General features: G+C 44.5%; 1 protein-coding gene across 1 annotated transcript in view; it reads right to left on the reverse strand.

Moving 5' to 3' along the window:
• Window positions 1-11,416: 11,416 nt before the first annotated feature.
• The window catches only part of LOC124749497 (dipeptidyl peptidase 1-like), a 44,485-nt gene continuing 34,346 nt past the window's right edge, over window positions 11,417-21,555 (reverse strand). Inside the window, exon 9 of the mRNA XM_047248970.1 lies at window positions 11,417-11,602. Coding sequence (XP_047104926.1) covers window positions 11,417-11,602 — 186 coding nt within the window. The remainder of the gene's footprint in view (window positions 11,603-21,555) is intronic.

A 21,555-nucleotide genomic window follows, 5' to 3' on the forward strand; every position in this document is an offset into this window, starting at 1 on the left:
AAGTTTTGTGCAATTCCGCCATCCACAACTCTTATTAGCCGAAGCAACGCATAACGTCACAGACTGCAGATTAACAGGACTTCATGGCTGTGGAGTCGAACATACTCTGACAAGCTGAAACAATGTGACCGCCTGGGTAACAGCCTGTTGTTACACCTTTTCATCGAAATACAGCATCGCTGCTGAAGAGGTCTAACAACAGGCTATTACCCAGGCGGTCACATTGTTTCAGCTTGTCAGAGTATGTTCGGCTCCACAGCCATGAAGTCCTGTTAATCTGCAGTCTGTGACGTTATGCGTGACATGGATTCTTCAAGTCATTCCTAGCCTTGCGGAGGTTTGTGACACGCACAGGTCACACCACTCCCGTAAATTAACCGACCCGTGATTTGTACGCATGGTGCTAGTGGTCGATAGCGTCCCACACGTGTTTCAACGGGTTCACGTAGTCCACATCTATCAGGGTGCCTTCGACTACTACCACAGGTCCCATGGAAGCCCGAATGTATGTTCCCCATACCATAGTACTGTCTCCACCGGCCTGTGTCCGCGGCTTGTTGCACATGTTTCGACCACCGAACTGCTCGGCTCAAATTCTTTCCTCACATCGTCACGTGCACTCTAAACGCCAGTGCAACCAAAGAATGATGCCTCTAAAAAAAAAAGGGATGAAGAAAGATCGACATATGGAAGAGTAGTAAAGCGAATCTCACAGCACTCAACAGGATCTATATTAGTGTTATTACGTACTGTACATGTACTACACAAATTGTAGTTTTGACTCATTAAGGGTGTCTGGAGAAACGTAAAACAGGGGGCCTCCTCCTGCCAGATGAAATGAATGCGTAAGTAAATCAGCCGCGCGGGATTATCCGAGCGGTCTGAGGCGCAGCAGGAATGGACTGTGCGGCTGGTCCCGGCGGAGGTTCGAGTCCTCCCTCAGGCATGGGTGTGTGTGTTTGTCCTTAGGATAATTTAGGTTAAGTAGTGTGTAAGCTTAGGGACTGATGACCTTAGCAGTTAAGTCCCATAAGATTTCACACACATTTGAACATTTTTTAAAAAGTAGATCAACAAATTCCTCTACAGTTGTTTTAAATCATAATTCGTACAGCCGATTTGTTTTCATGGATTCAATACATAACGAAATAAGTGCATTGTCGTCCGGAATTATTAAATACGGTCAGCCAAACCCAAATTATGGCTCGTTGCTACAGTACGTATTCTGTATGACATAACAGATAGGAGGGCGTCACACCATTAATTTGGAGACCCGCTTCATGATGCTGTCGATTTCCGCTTCATGATACTGACGAAACCTTTTGCCTGTACAGGGTGTATCACAATTATTAGCGAAAACCGATAGAGGTGAAAGTACGTGATAATGGAAACAAAACCGTTCGATTGAACATGGATCGTCCAATGAGCCGTTTGGTTATGAGCCAACACTAGCTTCAGTACGATACAGCGTCCTAATTAGTACAAATGTTTTTTTAGTAAGAACTTCTTGATCAACTCCCCGTCTAATCGTCAAAATAACTGGTGATTTGGAGCTTTATGGCATCAGATCTCCGATCCTTTGCAAAACAAACACTGGTGAAAAATTCTTTCTCGCCAATGTGGAATGAGATAGCAGTTGATCGAAAGACGTTTGAGCAGGCTACTTTAGTGGCTTTTACTAGAGTTGCCCAGAAAGTTATGCACAGTATTTTTTTTCCTTCAACAATGCTTTATTGAATATAATGAGAATTACACACACAAAAGAATGGTGTTTTATCTACATAACCTATTTTTCCACGTGACCTCCATCCCGTTTTATGGCCTTCCTCCAGCACGAAACAAGGGCATGTATGCCCTGTCGCTACCATTCCTTGTCCTGGTGGCGGGGCCAGTGCTTCACTGTATGAATCATCTCATCGCCCTGAAAATGTCTTCCACGAATGGCAACCTTTAATGGCCCAAACAAGTGGCAGTCCAAAGGGGCTAGGTCAGTGCTGTAGAATGGATGAGGTAACACTGTGTAACCCTGTTTCGCAATGTGTTCAGCATTCCTCAGACTTCTGTGGGGCAGATATCGTCTTGCAATAAAACATCTCCTGTGTTGCAGTGGCGCCGAAGTCGCTGGAAGCGCGTCTTGAGTTTTGTTAATGTGTTGACATACGCTTCTGATTAATGGCACCGCCTCTTGGCATCGCATAAATGAGAATCACACCTTCGCAGTCCCAGAACACGACGATCGTGAGCTTACCGGCGGACGGAGATGATTGGAATTTTTTCTTCTATCGTTTCGTGTCAGGCTCAACATGGTGAACCCAGGTTTCATCATCTGTCACAATCCGGGACAAGAAGGCCTCCCCTCAGCTTCAAAACGTTGCAAAAAATAAAGAAAAATCCTTTTTTCTGTGCGATTTGTGATCCATCGTTAGACACAGCGGAATCCATCTTGCACACACAATTAAACATCCAAGAGTGCGGATAATTGATTGCTCACTTTCTTTGCTGATTGACAAATGCAGCGCCAATTGGCAGGTCGTAATGCGTCTGTCATCGCTAATTACAACATCAGCTCGCTGCAACATGTCAGGTGCGACAGTCGTGGATGGTCTCCCCGACAGCTGCAAATCGCGGAGCTCCGCCGAACCGCCTTCTGATGACCTCACCCTGCGTGCCCAGCGACTAACTGTACTTCTGCCGACAGCAGATGCTCCATAGATTTTGCACGATCGTTTGTGAATATTCCCCACAGTTTCTTTCTCTGCAGTGAGAAATTCGATGACGGCACGTTTCTTGTAACGTACATCACCTACAGACGCCATTTTGAAAATATCCTGCGGCTACGGTATCTGTCGGAAGTGACGGAAACTTGGTGCCCTCACTCAAGAGACTTCAAATAATACATACGTAACGTTTCGCATTCGTAACATTGTTTTAGGTTGAGAGAAAAATGCGGTGCATTACTTTACGGGCAACGCTCGCACTTTGAAAGCAAGGGGTGGTTACTAGAAAGGGCGCTACGATCCTTCACATATTGTTATACGTGTTTAGATGCGCACCTTGTAACTACATGTGACACTAACAATAAATAGTATTAAATATTGTAGGTACTAAATACGCTAATCATGAGGAAAGTTGTTGAACAGCTAGGGGGAAATGAGGATACGTTTCCATGCGACGCGATAATTTGGTATGAGGAAAGAATTTCGCACAGCATTTTCCTTGTTGCACTAGAAGAACTGGATAAGAAATTGAAGCACTTTGTTGTGCAAACACATTAATGTTAGGAGCTCTACTGTCAGGTAGAATGATCGTTAAGGCAGCTGCTGAATAACGTCGCACATGTTGCGCAGATGGAGAGTGAAGTTATTTAAACTGGCTCCTTTTATGATCAGGATTTACTGGTACAGTGTCAGTTATTGCACCACCAACTTTACAATCAAAATCTCTCGAAATTATGGTCAGAATTTCTGCGAATTGGATAGACATTGCCTTTACCGCTTAACCATATCTTTTTAAACGCATAGAGCAACATCGTAAAGATTTGCATACTGTAACTAATACTAGGCAAAATTTCTGTAAATTGTATAACCATTGCCTCTTCCGCCTAACCACAACGTTTTAAATGCGTAGATCAACACTGTAGAGAATTGCTATACTGTAACTAATGTTGATAATCGCTATTATTACTAAAAGTACGCAACCATCTGTTCTTTTGCTTGCACTGATCCGGCGCATTTCAACAGAGAAACTTCGCAATGTGGATATTCTGGGACTGCCTATGCATTTAGCCTTGTTTTTTTTGCTTTTGTATTTCTTTAAAACATACTGCTTTTATTATTCTTCTTCATACTCACATCTATAGTAAATTAAAACAATCCAAGTAAATGCTGTGACAGATTTCTTTCTTATTTTTTACGGGCTTCATATCTCATGTAATTGTGCCCATACCTACTATGGTTATTCGAAACTCTTGTCAGGGCCCCACCGCATTTTGCTTGCCCCACGCGGATGTGTGACATATATCATGGTATGTACGTAATAATTTTTGTTATGATGTGGCTTGATAATCATCTAGGGATTGAATTAGATAATTCCTAAATTATGATATGAAGCATATATTTCAAAATATGGCAGCAGACCACATTATTTCCTTCTAAATGCTAAAGTACTCTTAATTATGACTGATTTTCCGATCGTTTTGATTCTTCTTAGAATAACAGAGCTCTGTAACCACCAGATATTTTACTAAGTAAAGGAATTCCCTCAGTAGCTTTAAGCTTATAGTTCTTGCCTTAATGTTTTTTCTCACTCACCTTTCCTATTTACCTATCACCATGGTCTTCATTCTTATTGTTGTCCACAGCATCATGCTAAATTCTTATCATAAATTCCTTTTATGAATTAAGTAAGCCTACAACACCATCCACAAATATAATATAACTTACTGTTTACTACTGTCCGTTTTGAGCTATGTTTCGTGGCTTCTATTGCGCTTTCAGTCAACAGGTTACAGGAATAAGAAAGAAGGAAACAGACTTTTCAGTGGCTTCTACTTATTTAACTTTTTCGTTAAGCCCTTTACTTTCCATTTCTGTGCTCTGATATTTGTGTAAATTGAGAATCAGTCTCTACAGGGCAGTTCAGATCAGTTGTTACAACAGTTTCTAATCTCTTTGTTAACAGCCGTCTGCCAAGTCGATGAATGTTCCGGTATCGACAATGATTACTCCTCCTCCTTTCCGAAATTGATTTTCTCCTAAATTCTGGTTAATCTGGACTTTCGATCTTCCTCTGATGGGGCTTAGTGGCTTTCTTGAATTAATGCCTAGTTTCCACAGATGGAACACTCATTGAGATTTTTTCTGTGGTATGGTAATTACCTTCTATATCTACATTCACAACAATACTGAAAAGTGAAGAAGGAATACAACACACAGCTATACAGAAAGAAAGAAAACAGTCCTGGAAGCAATACTGCAGCTTCATCCCAACAAATAACCCTTGGAACGCTGTCTATCGAATCGCATCAGGGAAAATCAGAAATAATACTCCCATGACAACCCACGGAAAGCCGGCCGCTGTGGTCTAGTGGTTCAGGCGCTCAGTCCGGAACCGCGGGACTGCTACGGTCGCAGGTTCGAATCCTGCCTCGGGCATGGATGTGTGTGATGTCCTTAGGTTAGTTAGGTTTAAGTAGTTCTAAGTTCTAGGGGACTGATGACCACAGATGTTAAGTCCCATAGTGCTCAGAGCCATTTGAACCAACCCACGGAAAAGTGATAACACAACAGCGGATTTAACCGAAACTACCACCTATATGTTCGAATGTTTTTGCCTGAGGACGATCAAACTCGAGACACGGAATACCATAAAGTAATGAGTGTCAAACGCTACGAACCAACGAAAGGGTAGAGGATGTAGCTTTCTCACACAAAGAAATAGAGGAAATAATAAAGAACTTGCCTGAAAACAAGATTCCCGGTGAAAATGGTGTTATTAGTAACATCCTTCGTCGATTGTATGGCGTTTTCCCCAACTATCCTACCGCTTTATATCACAGTTACCTAAAGAATGGTTGTTTCCCGAGGCTGTGGAAAAGAGCTAAAATAATATCCATTCTGAAACCTGGTAAAGAAAACAGCGTGGAAGTATGCAAATTTCCTCCGAACAGCCTCCTGTATACGGAGGGAAAAGTATTGGAAAAGCTGTTAATTAGCAGAACTATGCACTATGTGTTCCCTAAAGATGTCCTAAGCAACAATCAGTATGGATTCACTCCACAGAAAGGAACAGTCGATGCTTTGTTGGCTGTTAAGAACTTCGTAGAGGAAAGCATATCACAAGGACTGTACGTACTGATGGTTAGTCTTGACGTTCAGAGAGTTTTTGACGCAGCTTGGTGGCCCAACGTCCATAACGCGCAAGTAGAATTTGAATGTCTTAGCAACTTACATAACCCAGGAAAAACTATTTTAATAATAGAACAGCAATGTTGGCGTTTATATGCATCAAACTAGAAAAGGAGGTGACAAAATGGTATCCACAGGGGTCATGCTGTGGCCCAGGTTTTTGGAATATACAGTATAATTCTCTCCTTAACTTCTTTTACACAGCAAACACAAAAACAGTGGTATTTGCAGATGACTTAATCGTATTGACAAAAGCAGATACTGTCATTTTTACTGAGGAGCTCTGCAATAGAGAAATGGAAAAAAAATCACTCCTGGGACCAAATAGAAAAAAATCGTTTTAATGAGCAAACATCGAAAGTTATGCTAATAACAATGAAAAGGCGTAAAGACAAAGCAAGAGTTAGTATCGTTCTAAACAATTATGTTCTGCAACAAGTTTAACGTTTAAAATACTTGGGTGTAATTATTAATTCTAAATTTATGTTTAATGAACACACACAGTAGATGATTGAAAAATGCACGAAACTTATCCATTCTTTATCTAAATCAGCGAGGCTTGACTGGGGATTTGGATCAGGAAAATTTACAAAAAAAAGAATAAAGGATAATTTATAAAGGCGAGATACTACCAATATTGGCATATCCAGCTCCTGTTTGGATTCACGAACTAAGAATAAAATATAACTGTATGAAAATTCGTATGGTCCAGCGCTTGATCAACATAAAGATTGCTAAGGCTCACAGAACGACGTCTACTGAAGCGGTGTGCATTCTAACAGGTCAACACCAATAATTATTAAACTATAGGCAGTAAATGAAGAAATAAAAAATTTCGAAAATTGAACTCGCATCCAATTCTATAGACACTCCTTCAGATTACAAACAGCGGTCCGATCCGGCAAGTTCAGTGACTTTAGAAGAAAATTAAAAACTCAACGAATATCCTATAGAGATTTATACCGATGGGTGTTATACAGAGACCGGAACAGAGACCGTGGTGGTAATAATGATTAATGGGACACCTGCCTATTACGTAAAGAACACACTAAAAAATGGGTGCAACATTAACCAAGCAGAACAGCTAAAACTTGCGATCCTTAGAGAAACTAGAGAACTTACGAGAAAAAAGTGTTAAAACGGCAGGCGTAACACGCACGGGCAGTAGAATTAGGCTGAATCTTTAAAAAATTCCAGGAAACACAAATATTTGATAGAAGAGATCAAAACAAAATTAGGGAATTGTGGCAAAGGAAATGGCATATTAACTTCGAATGGACGAAAGCACATGTAGTAACTGCTGGGAATGAACTGCCAGACAAGCTTGTCAAACAAGCAGCTCGAGAAAACGCAAAAGAAAGCTGCAACAGAAACTTCGTCTGTCATCAGAATAAAGTTTAGATTCATTGCGAATGAAAAATGGGAAAACTAAAAAGGGGTGAGCATAAAACATTTTTCCGACCTTCAACATCGTCTTTCCGTACAGTTACCGCAGTCATCTATGCTTAACAATAATGTTAACCGGGCACGGAAAATTAATGTCTTACTACCATCGGTTCAGGATAGCCACAAGTGCTGCTTATATGTGCGGAGAGAGTGATCAAGCGGCAGATCACCTGTTATGGGTGTGCCGCGAATTTAATACAGAGAGAGATGCCAGAACGAAGAGTATTACAGGAAAGGAGGTAGCTGGCCCGTCGATAAACCAGTTTTACTAAAGCTACACATGAACGAATTTCATTAATTATGCAGTATAATAACTTTTCCCAACATATGAATATTTATATTACTAAAAGTTAAAAAAATGTTCTATCAGAGATCAAACAGAAGTTCACTGTTGCAAATGTAATTATTAGTATACTTTTGTCGTGTCTTACCTGAAAAACTTATGTCGACCATATAGGAGTTTTCTATTTTAAATACTTTTCTTCCAGACTATTGCAACTCCTCACAATTGGACTTCTTCTTTATGTATCTTGCTTTCTAAACATGTAGTATTACAAGTACTGTAATGGTGCACGCTGAATAAATGAAATGAAATGAAAATCTACACCTCCATCTACATGATTACTTTCAAATTTACACTTAAGTGCCTGAGAAAGGGCTTCATCGAACTTCCTTTAACCTATTTATCTATCTTTCCACTCTCGAACATCGCGCCCGAGGAACGAACACTTAAATCTTTCCGTGAGAGCTCCGATTTCTCTTACTTTACTATGATGATCATTTCTCCCTATGTAGGTGGCCGCCCACAAAATATTTTCACTATCTCGGGAGAAAGAAGTGACTGAAATTTCATGAGCAGGTCCTGCCACACAGTAAAACGGTTTTGTTTTAACGATTGTCATCCTAATTCGTGTACCATATCCGTGGCATTCTCTCCCTTATTTCGCGATAATGCAAATGAGCTGCTCTTCTTTTAAATTTTTTCGATGTCTTCCGTCAGTCCTATCTGATGTGGATCCCACACCACCCAGCAGTACTCCAGAAGAGAACGGACAAGCGTAGTGTAAGCAGTCTCTTTAGTAGACCTGTTAGGTTTTCAAAGTGTCCTACCAACGAACCGCAGTCTTTGGATTGCTTTCCCACAACATTATATTTGTATCATATGAAGCCCCTTTCAGATTCTTTCAGGTGAAGAAAGTCTGCCTCGCACGACTACGTGACATTTCATGTCCTTCACAGTGATCACTCGACGTCTGACGCTATTCACGTCCGTTATGTTGCCCACAAAGCCTGATAACAGCACCAATGCGCTCTAGTGGCCGTTCTATCAATCAGTGTCTAATCATACGCATCCGCCGCTGGTGTGTACTTTTAGGAAGTTTCACTGACATTCCGCAGTGTCTCCCGGGTTCCATTTTTTGGCCAGGAAATGTATATTGGTTGGCTCTTTTACGAACATACACACTCTAAATTTCATCAGTAAACCACTCCTGTTTTGTTTAGCCTCCGGGTTGCACTGTGACGTAGCTTGCGGTGCACGTAAGTGGGAATAGAAGTACTGTAGCGTCTGCCATTGGAGTTACGCGAGTATCTGCGAGACGATGCTGCGCTTACTAAACGAAGCGGTGACGAAACGTTCCGAATTTCTTCTGATCTCCTCTGTTTCATCCGTCAGTCCTATCTGAGGGTCCCAGACCGATGAACAAGACTCAAGTACTAACCTACTACCTTCGTGAGTGGACTATACTTCCTGAGAATTCTTCCATTGAATCTCCGTCTGGCATCTGCTTTCATTCGATAGAATATACACTATGTAATCAAAAGTGTCCGTGCACCTGGCTGAAAATGACTTCCAAGTTCGTGGCGCCCTTCATCAGTAATGCTTAAATTCAATATGGTCCACACTTAGCTTTGATGACAGCTTCCACTCTCGCAGCCATACGTTCAATCCGATGCTGGAAGGTTTCTTGGGGAATGGTAGCCCATTCTTCACGAAGTGCTGCATTGAGGAGAGGTATCGACGTCGGTTTGTGAGGCCTGGCACGAAATCGGCGTTCCAAAACATCCCAGAGGTGTTCTATAGGATTCAGATCAGGATTCTGTGCGGGTCAGTCAATTACAGGGATGTTATTGTCGTGTAACCACTCCGCACAAGGCCGTGCATTATGAACAGGTGCTCCCGATCGTGTTGAAAGATGTAGTCGCCATCTCCGGATTGCTCTTCAACAGTGGGAAGCTCAAATTGGCTCTAAGCATCAGTCCCCTAGACTTAGAACTACTTAAACCTAACTAACCTAAGGACACCACACACAACCATGCCCGAGGCAGGATTCGAACCTGCGACCTTAGAAGCAGCGTGGTTCCGGACTGAAGCGCCTAGAACCGCTCGACCACAGCGGCCGGCCAGTGGGAAGTAAGAAGGTGCTTAAAACATCAATCTAGTCCTGTGCTGTGATAGTGTCACGCAAAACAACATGAGGTGCAAGCCCCCTCCATGAAAAACACGACCACACCATAACACCACCGCCTCTGAATCTTACTGTTGGCACTACACACGCTGGCAGGTGACGTTCACCGGGCATTCGCCATACCCACTCCCTGCCATCGGATCGACACGTTGTGTACCGTGATTCGTCACTCCACACAGCGTTTTTCCACTGTTCAATCGTCCAACGTATACGCTCCTTACAGCAGGCGAGGCGTCGTTTGGCGTTTACCGGCATGGTGTGTGGCTTATGAGCAGCCGCTCGACCACGAAATCCAAGTTTTCTAACGCCCCCCCCCCTTAACTGTCATAGTACTTGCAGTGAAGCCTGATGCAGTTCGGAATTCCTGTGTTATGGTCTGTAGATATGTCTGCCTATTATACATTACGACCTTCTTCAACTGTGGGCGGTCTCTGTCAGTCAACAGATGAGGTAGGCCTGTACGCTTTTGTGCTGTACGTGTCCCTTCACGTTTCCACTTCACTATTACATCAGAAACAGTGGACCTAAGAATATTTATGAGTGTGGAAATCTCGCTTACGGACGTATGACGCGAGTGACTCCCTATCACCGGACCACGTTCGAAGTCCATGAGTTCCGCGGAGCGCCCCCTTCTGCCCTCTCACGGTGTATAATGACTACCGAGGTCGCTGATATGGAGTATCTGCCAGTAGGTGGCACCACAATGTACCTAATATGAAGACGTCTGGACATGGTTGCACTTTGGTTTCGCCTCTGGTGAACACACACTCCTCGAACACCCGAAAATTCGTGCAGTTTCCGAAATTCTTGTGCCGAGCCTCCAGGCCATCACAATCTGCTCTCAGTCAAACTCAGACAGATAGCGCGCCTCCCCCATTCTACACACAGAAAGCTTGTTCACCTGTACTACATGCACCGTGCGTGCGTCTGACTAGCTGTCATTCCTCGCCAGGTGACGCTACCATCGCTTGGTCGGTTTTATATCGATAGTAGGTTGATGGTCATGACATTCTGGCTGATCAGTTATGGTGATATATAGGAATGTTCATCGTGAACAAGTCTGCCTATTAACGTAAACTATATCAAAATCCCTGCAGTACTTTCTCAGGTTAGCATTCACATAAAGACAGGAAAACACAGTGGGAGACTTTAATTTATAATTTATATAGATTTCATTCATGTCTTATATCCTATTTACGATGTACCAAAAGCAAGTGAAATTGAACATGCGATTAATTGAAAGTATTGTATTCTGGTTCCAATGATGGACTTGACGTGCAGAAAAATCTCTGTTGATTTTGAAGTAATGAGAGCGAGAAAATAAAGGAAAAACTCAGGTAAAAAAAGTGAACAAATTAAACTGGTACTTCTGTGGCAATATTTTATTATAATTGATAGAATTATACACTTAGACACAAGATGTAACTTGTAGGAACGCTGAATGTGGCGTCCTGATAAAAAAAATCAGTCGCTGCTTTGTTTACATATCTTAAGCGAGGTACTAGTGTGGCTGTTCTGCCAGTTTTCATCACTCATGAGGCGTGCTGTGTGCAGTCACCCAGGGGCCCGTGCTGAGTCGCCGTGTTGGGAGCCTGTTCAGGCCGGGATGGGCGTGGCCTCGAAGGCGAGACTCTCGACGCCGCACTCGTTGGTCCCCCTGAGGATCTTGAAGTAGCCGGCGTCTCCCCAGTCGCCGCCCCAGCTGTTCTTGATGGTCCAGTACTTCTCACCCGAAGCCTCGTCCACTCCGTATCCCACTAGCAGCACCGCGTGGCTCACAGGCTGTGCGACAAAGTAAGCGTCCTCTCAAACACTGGCAAAAATCTGGTACGTGTCATCATAAGAAAATTCGCCTAATTACAAACGAAAGAGGAGCACTGATTTACAGGCCATAAACCGAACATCGTTCTGATGAAACAACGAGCTCTCACGTACATTTGCAGCCACAAACACAAATACTACAGCCAAGATCGACAGATAGAGGAAAACAGCAGACGCTGCAATATTTATTACAAACACTTCTCCTGAATATGACAATGAAATCCTAGTGGCAACATCTTCAGAACAATTCTTCTCGATTTACTCGCCACGTTGAAATTGGATAAATCTCAACCTTTACACAGATCCTTCAAATGCCGTTCTGAGAAACAAGCACAGCTCTCTGTGAGGATGATGCACCTATCTTCCAAGACACGTCTGTCCGTTGTCAGACACGGCTAAATATTTTCGTTTCCCTATCGTTCAAATGCTTCAAATGGCTCTGAGCTACACTCCTGGAAATGGAAAAAAGAACACATTGACACCGGTGTGTCAGACCCACCATACTTGCTCCGGACACTGCGAGAGGGCTGTACAAGCAATGATCACACGCACGGCACAGCGGACACACCAGGAACCGCGGTGTTGGCCGTCGAATGGCGCTAGCTGCGCACCATTTGTGCACCGCCGCCGTCAGTGTCAGCCAGTTTGCCGTGGCATACGGAGCTCCATCGCAGTCTTTAACACTGGTAGCATGCCGCGACAGCGTGGACGTGAACCGTATGTGCAGTTGACGGACTTTGAGCGAGGACGTATAGTGGGCATGCGGGAGGCCGGGTGGACGTACCGCCGAATTGCTCAACACGTGAGGCGTGAGGTCTCCACAGTACATCGATGTTGTCGCCAGTGGTCGGCGGAAGGTGCACGTGCCCGTCGACCTGGGACCGGACCGCAGCGACGCACGGATGCACGCCAAGACCGTAGGATCCTACGCAGTGCCGTAGGGGACCGCATCGCCACTTCCCAGCAAATTAGGGACACTGTTGCTCCTGGGGTATCGGCGAGGACCATTCGCAACCGTCTCCATGAAGCTGGGCTACGGTCCCGCACACCGTTAGGCCGTCTTCCGCTCACGCCCCAACATCGTGCAGCCCGCCTCCAGTGGTGTCGCGACAGGCGTGAATGGAGGGACGAATGGAGACGTGTCGTCTTCAGCGATGAGAGTCGCTTCTGCCTTGGTGCCAATGATGGTCGTATGCGTGTTTGGCGCCGTGCAGGTGAGCGCCACAATCAGGACTGCATACGACCGAGGCACACAGGGCCAACACCCGGCATCATGGTGTGGGGAGCGATCTCCTACACTGGCCGTACACCACTGGTGATCGTCGAGGGGACACTGAATAGTGCACGGTACATCCAAACCGTCATCGAACCCATCGTTCTACCATTCCTAGACCGGCAAGGGAACTTGCTGTTCCAACATGACAATGCACGTCCGCATGTATCCCGTGCCACCCAACGTGCTCTAGAAGGTGTAAGTCTACTACCCTGGCCAGCAAGATCTCCGGATCTGTCCCCCATTGAGCATGTTTGGGACTGGATGAAGCGTCGTCTCACGCGGTCTGCACGTCCAGCACGAACGCTGGTCCAACTGAGGCGCCAGGTGGAAATGGCATGGCAAGCCGTTCCACAGGACTACATCCAGCATCTCTACGATCGTCTCCATGGGAGAATAGCAGCCTGCATTGCTGCGAAAGGTGGATATACACTGTACTAGTGCCGACATTGTGCATGCTCTGTTGCCTGTGTCTATGTGCCTGTGGTTCTGTCAGTGTGATCATGTGATGTATCTGACCCCAGGAATGTGTCAATAAAGTTTCCCCTTCCTGGGACAATGAATTCACGGTGTTCTTATTTCAATTTCCAGGAGTGTATATGGGACTTAACTGCTGTGGTCATCAGTCCCCTAGAACTTAGAACTACTTAAACCTAACTAACCTAAGGACGTCACACACATCCATGCCCGAGGCAGGATTCGAACCTGCGACCGTAGCGGTCACGCGGTTCCAGACTGTAACGCCTAGAACCGCACGGCCACTCCGGCCGGCTTCCCTATCGTGCTTAGACCTCACTAGCTACTAAAACCAACGAAAACAGTACGGTGCCACACACGAATCTCCAACAGCTTTTGCTTAGTTTTCATTCCATTGTTTCTAGACCGCCCTAGCTGTAGCACATAATACGTACTACTTAAATATTTCGATTGCAGACATGCCGTCGCAGAGAGACTCAGACAGTAACTATTAAGATGATTTAAGAGTGTAAGCTTCCACAACCAGTGTCGAGTTGAATGGAATCCTTTTGAGTGTGAGGCCGACCCATTATGAAATACTAAAAATATTACGTTGGTGCGTAAGTTCGTAGCGGTTTTGTTTACATATTGTATTTCGGTTGTTGTGGGTTTATTTATTGATTACCATTTTTAATTGTAGTTCACTGCTGCTATTTTCTTATTTTGTCATTAGAGATTGGGACTGGAGCTCTAGTACCAATAGGAGAAATAGGAAAACATCTGACACGTCCTTCTGTTTGAGTTCAATGGTTGGGTGACAGCAGCGGAGGAGGCTAGAAACATTTGCGCTATGTATGGGAATAATGCCTCTGGGCAGAGCACGTCTAGTAAACGCTTTTTCTCTTTTTAAGGGGGCTCGTTTCGACGTTAGTAACTCTCTACTTTCAGGAAGACCTTTGGGGTCTGATGAAGATGGTTTAAACGCATTAATTCTCAATTATCAACGTCAATGTTCTCGAGAACTGGGAAATGGGATGAATTGTGATCATTCCACCATCGTGCGGCATTTGAATGCAATGGGGAAGGTTAAAAAACCCGCTGTATGGGTAATGCATCCTCTAAGTCAAAATCACAGAAATCAGCGGGTGTCCATACGTGCATCTCTGCTTGCTTGTCATCAGTTGACTCGTGAACAACACCAACCGTTCCTATCCTGTATAGTTCCTTGTGACGAAAAATGGTGTCTCTGTGCCGCGTGGGATTAGCCGAGCGGTCTCGGGGGCTGCAGTCGTGGACTGTGAGGCTGGTCCCGGCGGAGGTTCGAGTCCTCCCTCGGGCATGGGTGTGCGTGTTTGTCCTTATGATAATTTAGGTTAAGTAGTGTGTAAGCTTAGGGACTGATTACCTTAGCAGTTAAGTCCCATAAGATTTCACACACTTTTTTTTTTGTGTCTCTGTGCTAACACAAGGAAAAGAAAGGAATGGCTGAATCCAAACGAAGGATCAATTCCCTGTACAAATACCTGTGGGCATCCACAAAAGATAATGTTATGCATTTTGTGGAACAGCGACGACGTGGTGTACGACGAATTGCTTCCCCGAAGTGAAACCATTACTGCTGACATTTATTATCAACAACAGAGAAGCCTTGCAGACGTAGTCCAAGAACAATGACCAGGAAGACTGCTTGAAGTGATGCTACTCCACGATAATGCCCGCCTGCATTCTGCTAGATAGACAAAAAACGCTGTGCTGCACAGGAGTTGGTATAGGAAGTCATTCCGCACCCACCTCATTTACCTGATCCTGCGCCCTCTGTTTTCACCTTGTCCATCGAACAACTTTCAAGGAACTTCCGGATGAAAATGCGGTCCGACCATGGCTCGACGAGTTCTTCGCCTCAAAACCATCTAATTTCTACAGTGGCGGAATGCAAAAGTTATCGGAGTGTTGACAGACTGGTTGCACATAGTGAAAGAGAATATATTATTGATGACTAAAGTCTCGGTTATGTGTATCTGTTGTGTTTTTTAAACTTACGGAAAAACGCTACCAACTTATGCACCATCCTGATACTATAAAGACGTCGTTTCGACCGCCTTTGCAATGGTTTTCTTCAAAGCGACTGAACTTTTAATAGACCTGAAGAGGACTGCTGCTGACGACAGAGACGTTGACTTCATAGTTGATTTAACGTTTCATAATTACGTTGATTCCAATCGCAGTTGCGCGATAATTCTCGTGAATATCATTTATTCCTGTAGCGGCTATCTTTATACCTGCACGAATCGGTCGCAGATAAGTAAGTCATAAGCAGGTTTCGCTACCTTTCTTTTCCCTGGCCTTTATGTTGTGTCTTCAACGGCTCAGGCTGTTAATCTGGAGTTGATGATAATGGTAGAGGATGGCCAAAAGCCCTTCCTGTCGCCAACCCGTATATCATTCCACTGATGAGAGGAAAAATCATGTAACTTATATTACTTGTTTCATTTGAAACCAACTTGTACCAGTCTACAGACGGTCTCTAGAAGGGTAGTTTTCGTCACAGTTACCTGTAATCAATTATTTACTGTAATTTTAAAGAAAATTATTGTTTTTAGTAAAAGTCATGTAATCTAGGCAGTCTATGGTCACTAATTTCGTGCAGCAGCCAACCACAAACTAAGCAGGTTTGCGCCGCAGCGTGCGGAAAAGAGCAATATACAGCGACAGCTACGGCTGCAACTAACGAGAGCTCAAATCGGTACCGCTGAACACAGCCACAGTTATCGTAAATAGTAATATAAACAACGGAACGGCGCTCCAAATCAAGACCTAAGTCCATAAGAAAGGTTACAGCTGTAATTGTATATTAACGTAACGAAGGTTTTAATGGCGTGGTATCCTCTGGGTTGGGTACTTATTTATTGCATCAGAGCAACAGCCATCCATAAGTGGCGTGTTTGCTGCGGTCCTTGGAGCAGCAGCAGCCGAAAGCAGAACTACGCGCCACACAAATAACATTATTGCCATCCTCCGAGCCTGTGACTATATCGCCGAAATGGCGGGATAAATAGATGCAGCGTTGCGTTAACATCACAGCAGAAGCCCAAACAATGGAAAACTAACTCCAGCAATTATATTGACACTTACATGGGTAACACTTGGTTCAAAAGGTATAATACATTCATCACCGGTAGCAATGCACGATTTACATCTGTTTATTGTACGAAAGACGTTTTTATATCAACAAAATCAGCTTATTTAATAATACTTTATTCTTGTGAGCCTAAGTTCGACGTAGTATTAACATGTGCCAGACTCTATAGTTCAAAGTGGTATGAACCATCTACGAGGGGTGTGCAATAAATAATGCAACACATTTTCGTTGGTTTTATTCAGGATTTCAATACACCATATTATCTCCCACACTTTTGGGCACAAAACCCTATTTTCCAACATAATATCCGTTCAATACGACGGCCTTACGCCACCTTACTGGAGAGCCTGTGTGCTCGCATGGTACTACTCCACTAGTCGACGTCGGAGTTAACGTCATGTTGCAGTCAATAACCTCCTCATCATACACGCACTACTTCCCGCCGAGTAGATCCTTCATTGGGCCAAATAAGTGGAAGTCGGAAGTTCCGAGATCCGGGCTGTAGGATGGATGAAGAACAACGGTCTAATGAAATTTAGTGAGCTCCTCTCTGGTGCTTAGACTTTTGTGAGGTATTGATTTGTCATGGAGAAGCTCGTCTGCTTTTTTTGTGGCGACGAACACTTTGCAGGAATCGCGCGTGAGATCGACAAGTTTACGCGGCCTTGTTGCTATAGGGACAGACACCTTTCCCAAAGACTCACCGTGCTTTTGTTCATTCCCAGGTCTCCCTAGACATTTTGGGAGCACTATGAATATCTGCAGTGCTCCGGTTTTCCTCCGAAAGAAACTCAGTGACAGCTCTCTGTTTGGAAATCACCTCCGTTACAGACGCCATTTTGAAGGCTACTTATGGCGCCGCCACCTGCCGGAACTTCATGAAACTAAAGGGCCTGAAGTAGGAATTTTTTTTTTTTCAACTGAAATTGGCCGAAAAAAATTTGTTGCATTATATATTGTATGACACTCGTATTTTGTTTACATTGCAAAGACTCGATTATCTATCAGAGTTAGTGTAATTACACTGCCTGATAAAAAGAATGAAGCGCCCAGGAGTGGAGAAGGAAACGAAATGAAACTTTGTGTTGAGGGGGTATGTGGTATTATTTCAGTGATTACAAAATCGAGTCATATTTACAAATATCTTGTCAGTATAATCCCACTTATGAGTGTAACGTTGCACCATCTCTGGCCTACATGCATTCACTAATTGAGTTGGGAAGGAAGTCATAATGCCTTGCGTCCTTTCCTGAGGCAAGTTGGGCCACAGCTGTTGTAACCGGTCCTTGATATTCTGGATACTGGCACTGGGACGGAGATGACATTTGAGCTGGTCATACACATGCTCTGTCAAGGACAGATCTTGGGATCTTGCTGGCCATTGGGAGTACCTCAACATCATGCAGTCTGTTGAAAAATGACACCTCGATACTGTCGTATGGGAAGTAACGCATGAGGATGCAGTGAGTCCATGGCATACCGTTGTACCGTAAAAGTTTTCTCAGTCACTACTGGCTGTGACCTGAAGTCATGTCCATTAGCTCCCTATGTGCTAGTAGTAATACTGCTGTGTCTCTCTACAACACTGTAAGAATGGGCTCTCTTCCCAGTCGCCGCCATACCCGCCGACGAAGGTTATCTTGGATGGTAAAATGGAAATGCCGTCTGGCTAGGGCCTCTTGTCGGGTAGACCGATCGCCTGGTGAAAGTCTTTGGAGTTGACGCCACTTGCGAATTGCGTGCCGATGGGGACGAAATGATGATGATAAGGACAACACAACACCCAGTCCCAGAGCGGATAAAATCCCCGACCCGAGGGAATCGAACCCGGGCCGTTAGGTATGACATTCCGCTGCGCTGACCATTCAGTTACCAGGGGCGGAGATGTTGGGTGGTAAAAAAAACCTTGATTCATCGCTGAACACAATTCAACGCCATTCATCAGCAGCCCATGCTTCCGGACCACGACACAACTCCTTTGGCAGTCATTTGCCTTATGATGTTAGCGGCAGCCTACACGTGTGGTAGTAATTCCCCAGTCTGTCTGTTGCTGGTTGTCGGCCAGTGGAGTGGGATGACACAGTATACTGCAGGGAGTCCACTACTTGTTCTCGGATGTCAGGCGCAGGTATGAAGGGGCTATGATACACTTGCTGCACTATAGGACTACTCCCCTTCGTGGTGGTCAGATGTGGTCGACCACAGCGTGGACGACGAGTGCGTCTGCCCTCATGTTCCAATGTAGTCCAGTGTAAGGCCATTGTCACATCTGAATGCTCTACTTATCTGGATACTGCACGATTCAGTCAGCCGGCCAAATGGAAGAGCCGTAGTGAGACCCCTTCTATATTTTGTCCACTACTCTCCACTAATCTGGATATTGTATTATTCAATCAGCTGGCCAAATGGAAGACCCACAGTGAGACCCCTTCTATATTTTGTCCACTATCCTCCACTAATCTGGATATTGTATTATTCAATCAGGTGGCCATATGGAAGACCCACAGTGAGACCCCTTCTATATTTTGTCCTCTACTCTCAATGCCTACTGCTTAACTGAGTGGTAACGCGCCTGCCTACCAAGCGGTGGGCCTGGGTCCGATTCACGGCCGGGTTATAGATTTTCTCCACTAGTGGACTGGGTATTGTCATTCATAGTCACCGACACGCAATTCACCCAATGCTGTGTCCCGTGAAATAAGACTTGCAACTCGGCGGCCGAAATTACCCGGATGGGGCCCCCTGGCCAATAATGCCACACGATCATTTCATTTCACTTTCTCCACTAATCTAGATATTGCATGATTTAGCGAGCAAGCCAAATGGAAGACCCACAGTGAGACCCGTTTTACGTTTTCTCAGGTGATGATAACGTTGTTTCACTGGAGCATACAGCATCTTCGGGATCCTTCACAGGCATTACTCAACGTCTCACGCTGCCCGTACCCGTTATACTAGTATACTGTACTAAGCCCGGTAACAACACTAAACATTAACAGCATCACTGCATCCTCATGAATGTGCTTCCTATCATAGAGAACTTGAACTCTATTTACATGTCGTCGATCATGTGTACTTGTAGGAAGTCACATTGAGATCCGAGCATGTCTTTCAGGTACTTAATATTTTTTGGCAAGGCAGTGTATCTTGCACTTTATGAACGACCTTTGGCACCCTGGAAAAAAGATTCTCGAGTCTTTATTAATATTGTACTCTGTGATAATGTAGTCAGAATCTACTGTTCTAAAAATCGAACATACACCTCCCCGATATTGTAAGCCAGTGGCTAACTTTGTTGAGCAGAGATGCAATGGTGCCACTGTGCTAATCACGAGACGACCTGATGAAAAAATCTCGCACACTGTAACTGACTTGTCGAAATATGTTCGGAACGTGTGAAAGCGTTCCTCACTCTCACACCAGCTCATAACACTAAACGGAAAGTCCTCTGAGATAGCACATGAAAGATTCCTGGCAAATGAAATGAGTCGCTTGGACTTACGACCACGCTGTTCAGTAAAGAAATGGTTACGATAGAAACTGGGTACCTGAAGCACTGACAACTTATGGAACAATTTGTGCAAAAATAGAGCCCTCCATCTTGTTACCAGTTGGACAGTGGGCATCGATACACCAAGTCACGCAGCTTCATTCATGGCGTGGTCAAAGGCACGGTCAAACATGATGGCTCCTGTGTGCCATTCTGTCACATCTCCGTCGACTCATTTTACTGGGCTGACTCCATACCATTACCCTGTCATGACTTACACAAGTATCCGGACACATATTAGTGTCCACCCTTCGTCTTTATGACGGCTTGAACTCTATTGGGAACACTTCCAATGATGTGTAGGAATCTCAGCCCATGCTTCCTCAGGAACTACAACCGTGTTGAACGCTGGGGTCTTGAGCGAAGTCGAAATTCTAGCTGTGTACAGGTTGGTATTCTGAGCATTTAAGTCCGTTTCAGCTGTGTTACCTACCGCAAACACATTGTCTCAAAGCTGCTGCTTTACGACAGGATGCATTTTCATGATGATGCAGTCATCGACTCTGATTTGCGGGCCGGAGTGGCCGAGCGGTTCTAGGTGCTACAGCCCCTGGAACTGAGCGACCGCTACGGTCGCAGGTTCGAATCCTGCCTCGGGCATGGATGTGTGTGGTGTCCTTAGGTTAGTTAGGTTTAAGTAGTTCTGAGTTCTAGGGGACTGATGACATCAGAAGTTAAGTCCCATAGTGCTCAGAGCCCTTTTGACTCTGAACTGTTCCTCTACTGTACGCACTACACAGTGCTGTAAAAAGGGGTTCATATCCATCCGCATTTAGCGGTTTGTTAAGCGCAGTAAGGACAGCACAACAACATCATCATACCGTGAAACCAGCTCCTCCGTACTTCACTGTTGGCGCTATACATGATGGCAGATAACTTTCTCCAGACATTTGCCAAACCAAAACCCTTCCTTCGGATTGCCACAGGGTAAAGCGTGAATGAGGAGTCTCCGCATAATCGGTGAGGAAAGGAATATGTGGAAAACACTGAAAAGATGAAGGGACAGGACGGTAGGACGTCTGTTAAGACAGCATCGAGCAGCATTCATGGTACTAGAGGAAGCTGTAGGGGGTAAAAACTCTAAAGGAAGATAAAGGTTAGAATACATGCAGCAAATAGTTGAGGATGTAGACTGCAACTGCTACTCTGAGATGAAGAGGTTAGCACAGGATGGGCATTCGTGGCGGGCCGTATAAAACCAATAACAAGACTGGCGACTCAGTTTGAAAAAAATATCCTGAATCATAGCACCAAATCACAGTCATAAACTGTCTCGTTGTGTTACTTTTTACACCACATCAAGCTTCGCTTACAGTTAACTACAGAAATGTGTGGCTTATGAGCAGCTGCTCGACCATTCTATCCCTTTTGTTTTTTACTCCCTACGCACAGTCATTGTGCTGTCTGTAGTGCTGGTAACAATCTGGAACACAGGAATGATTCCTGCCACCCATGTCATACGATTTTTACAAGTGCCCTTCGCAATGTTCGACGGT

Source organism: Schistocerca piceifrons, chromosome 1 (assembly GCF_021461385.2).
Source record: "Schistocerca piceifrons isolate TAMUIC-IGC-003096 chromosome 1, iqSchPice1.1, whole genome shotgun sequence".
In the NCBI taxonomy this organism is placed as follows: Eukaryota; Metazoa; Arthropoda; class Insecta; order Orthoptera; family Acrididae; genus Schistocerca; species Schistocerca piceifrons.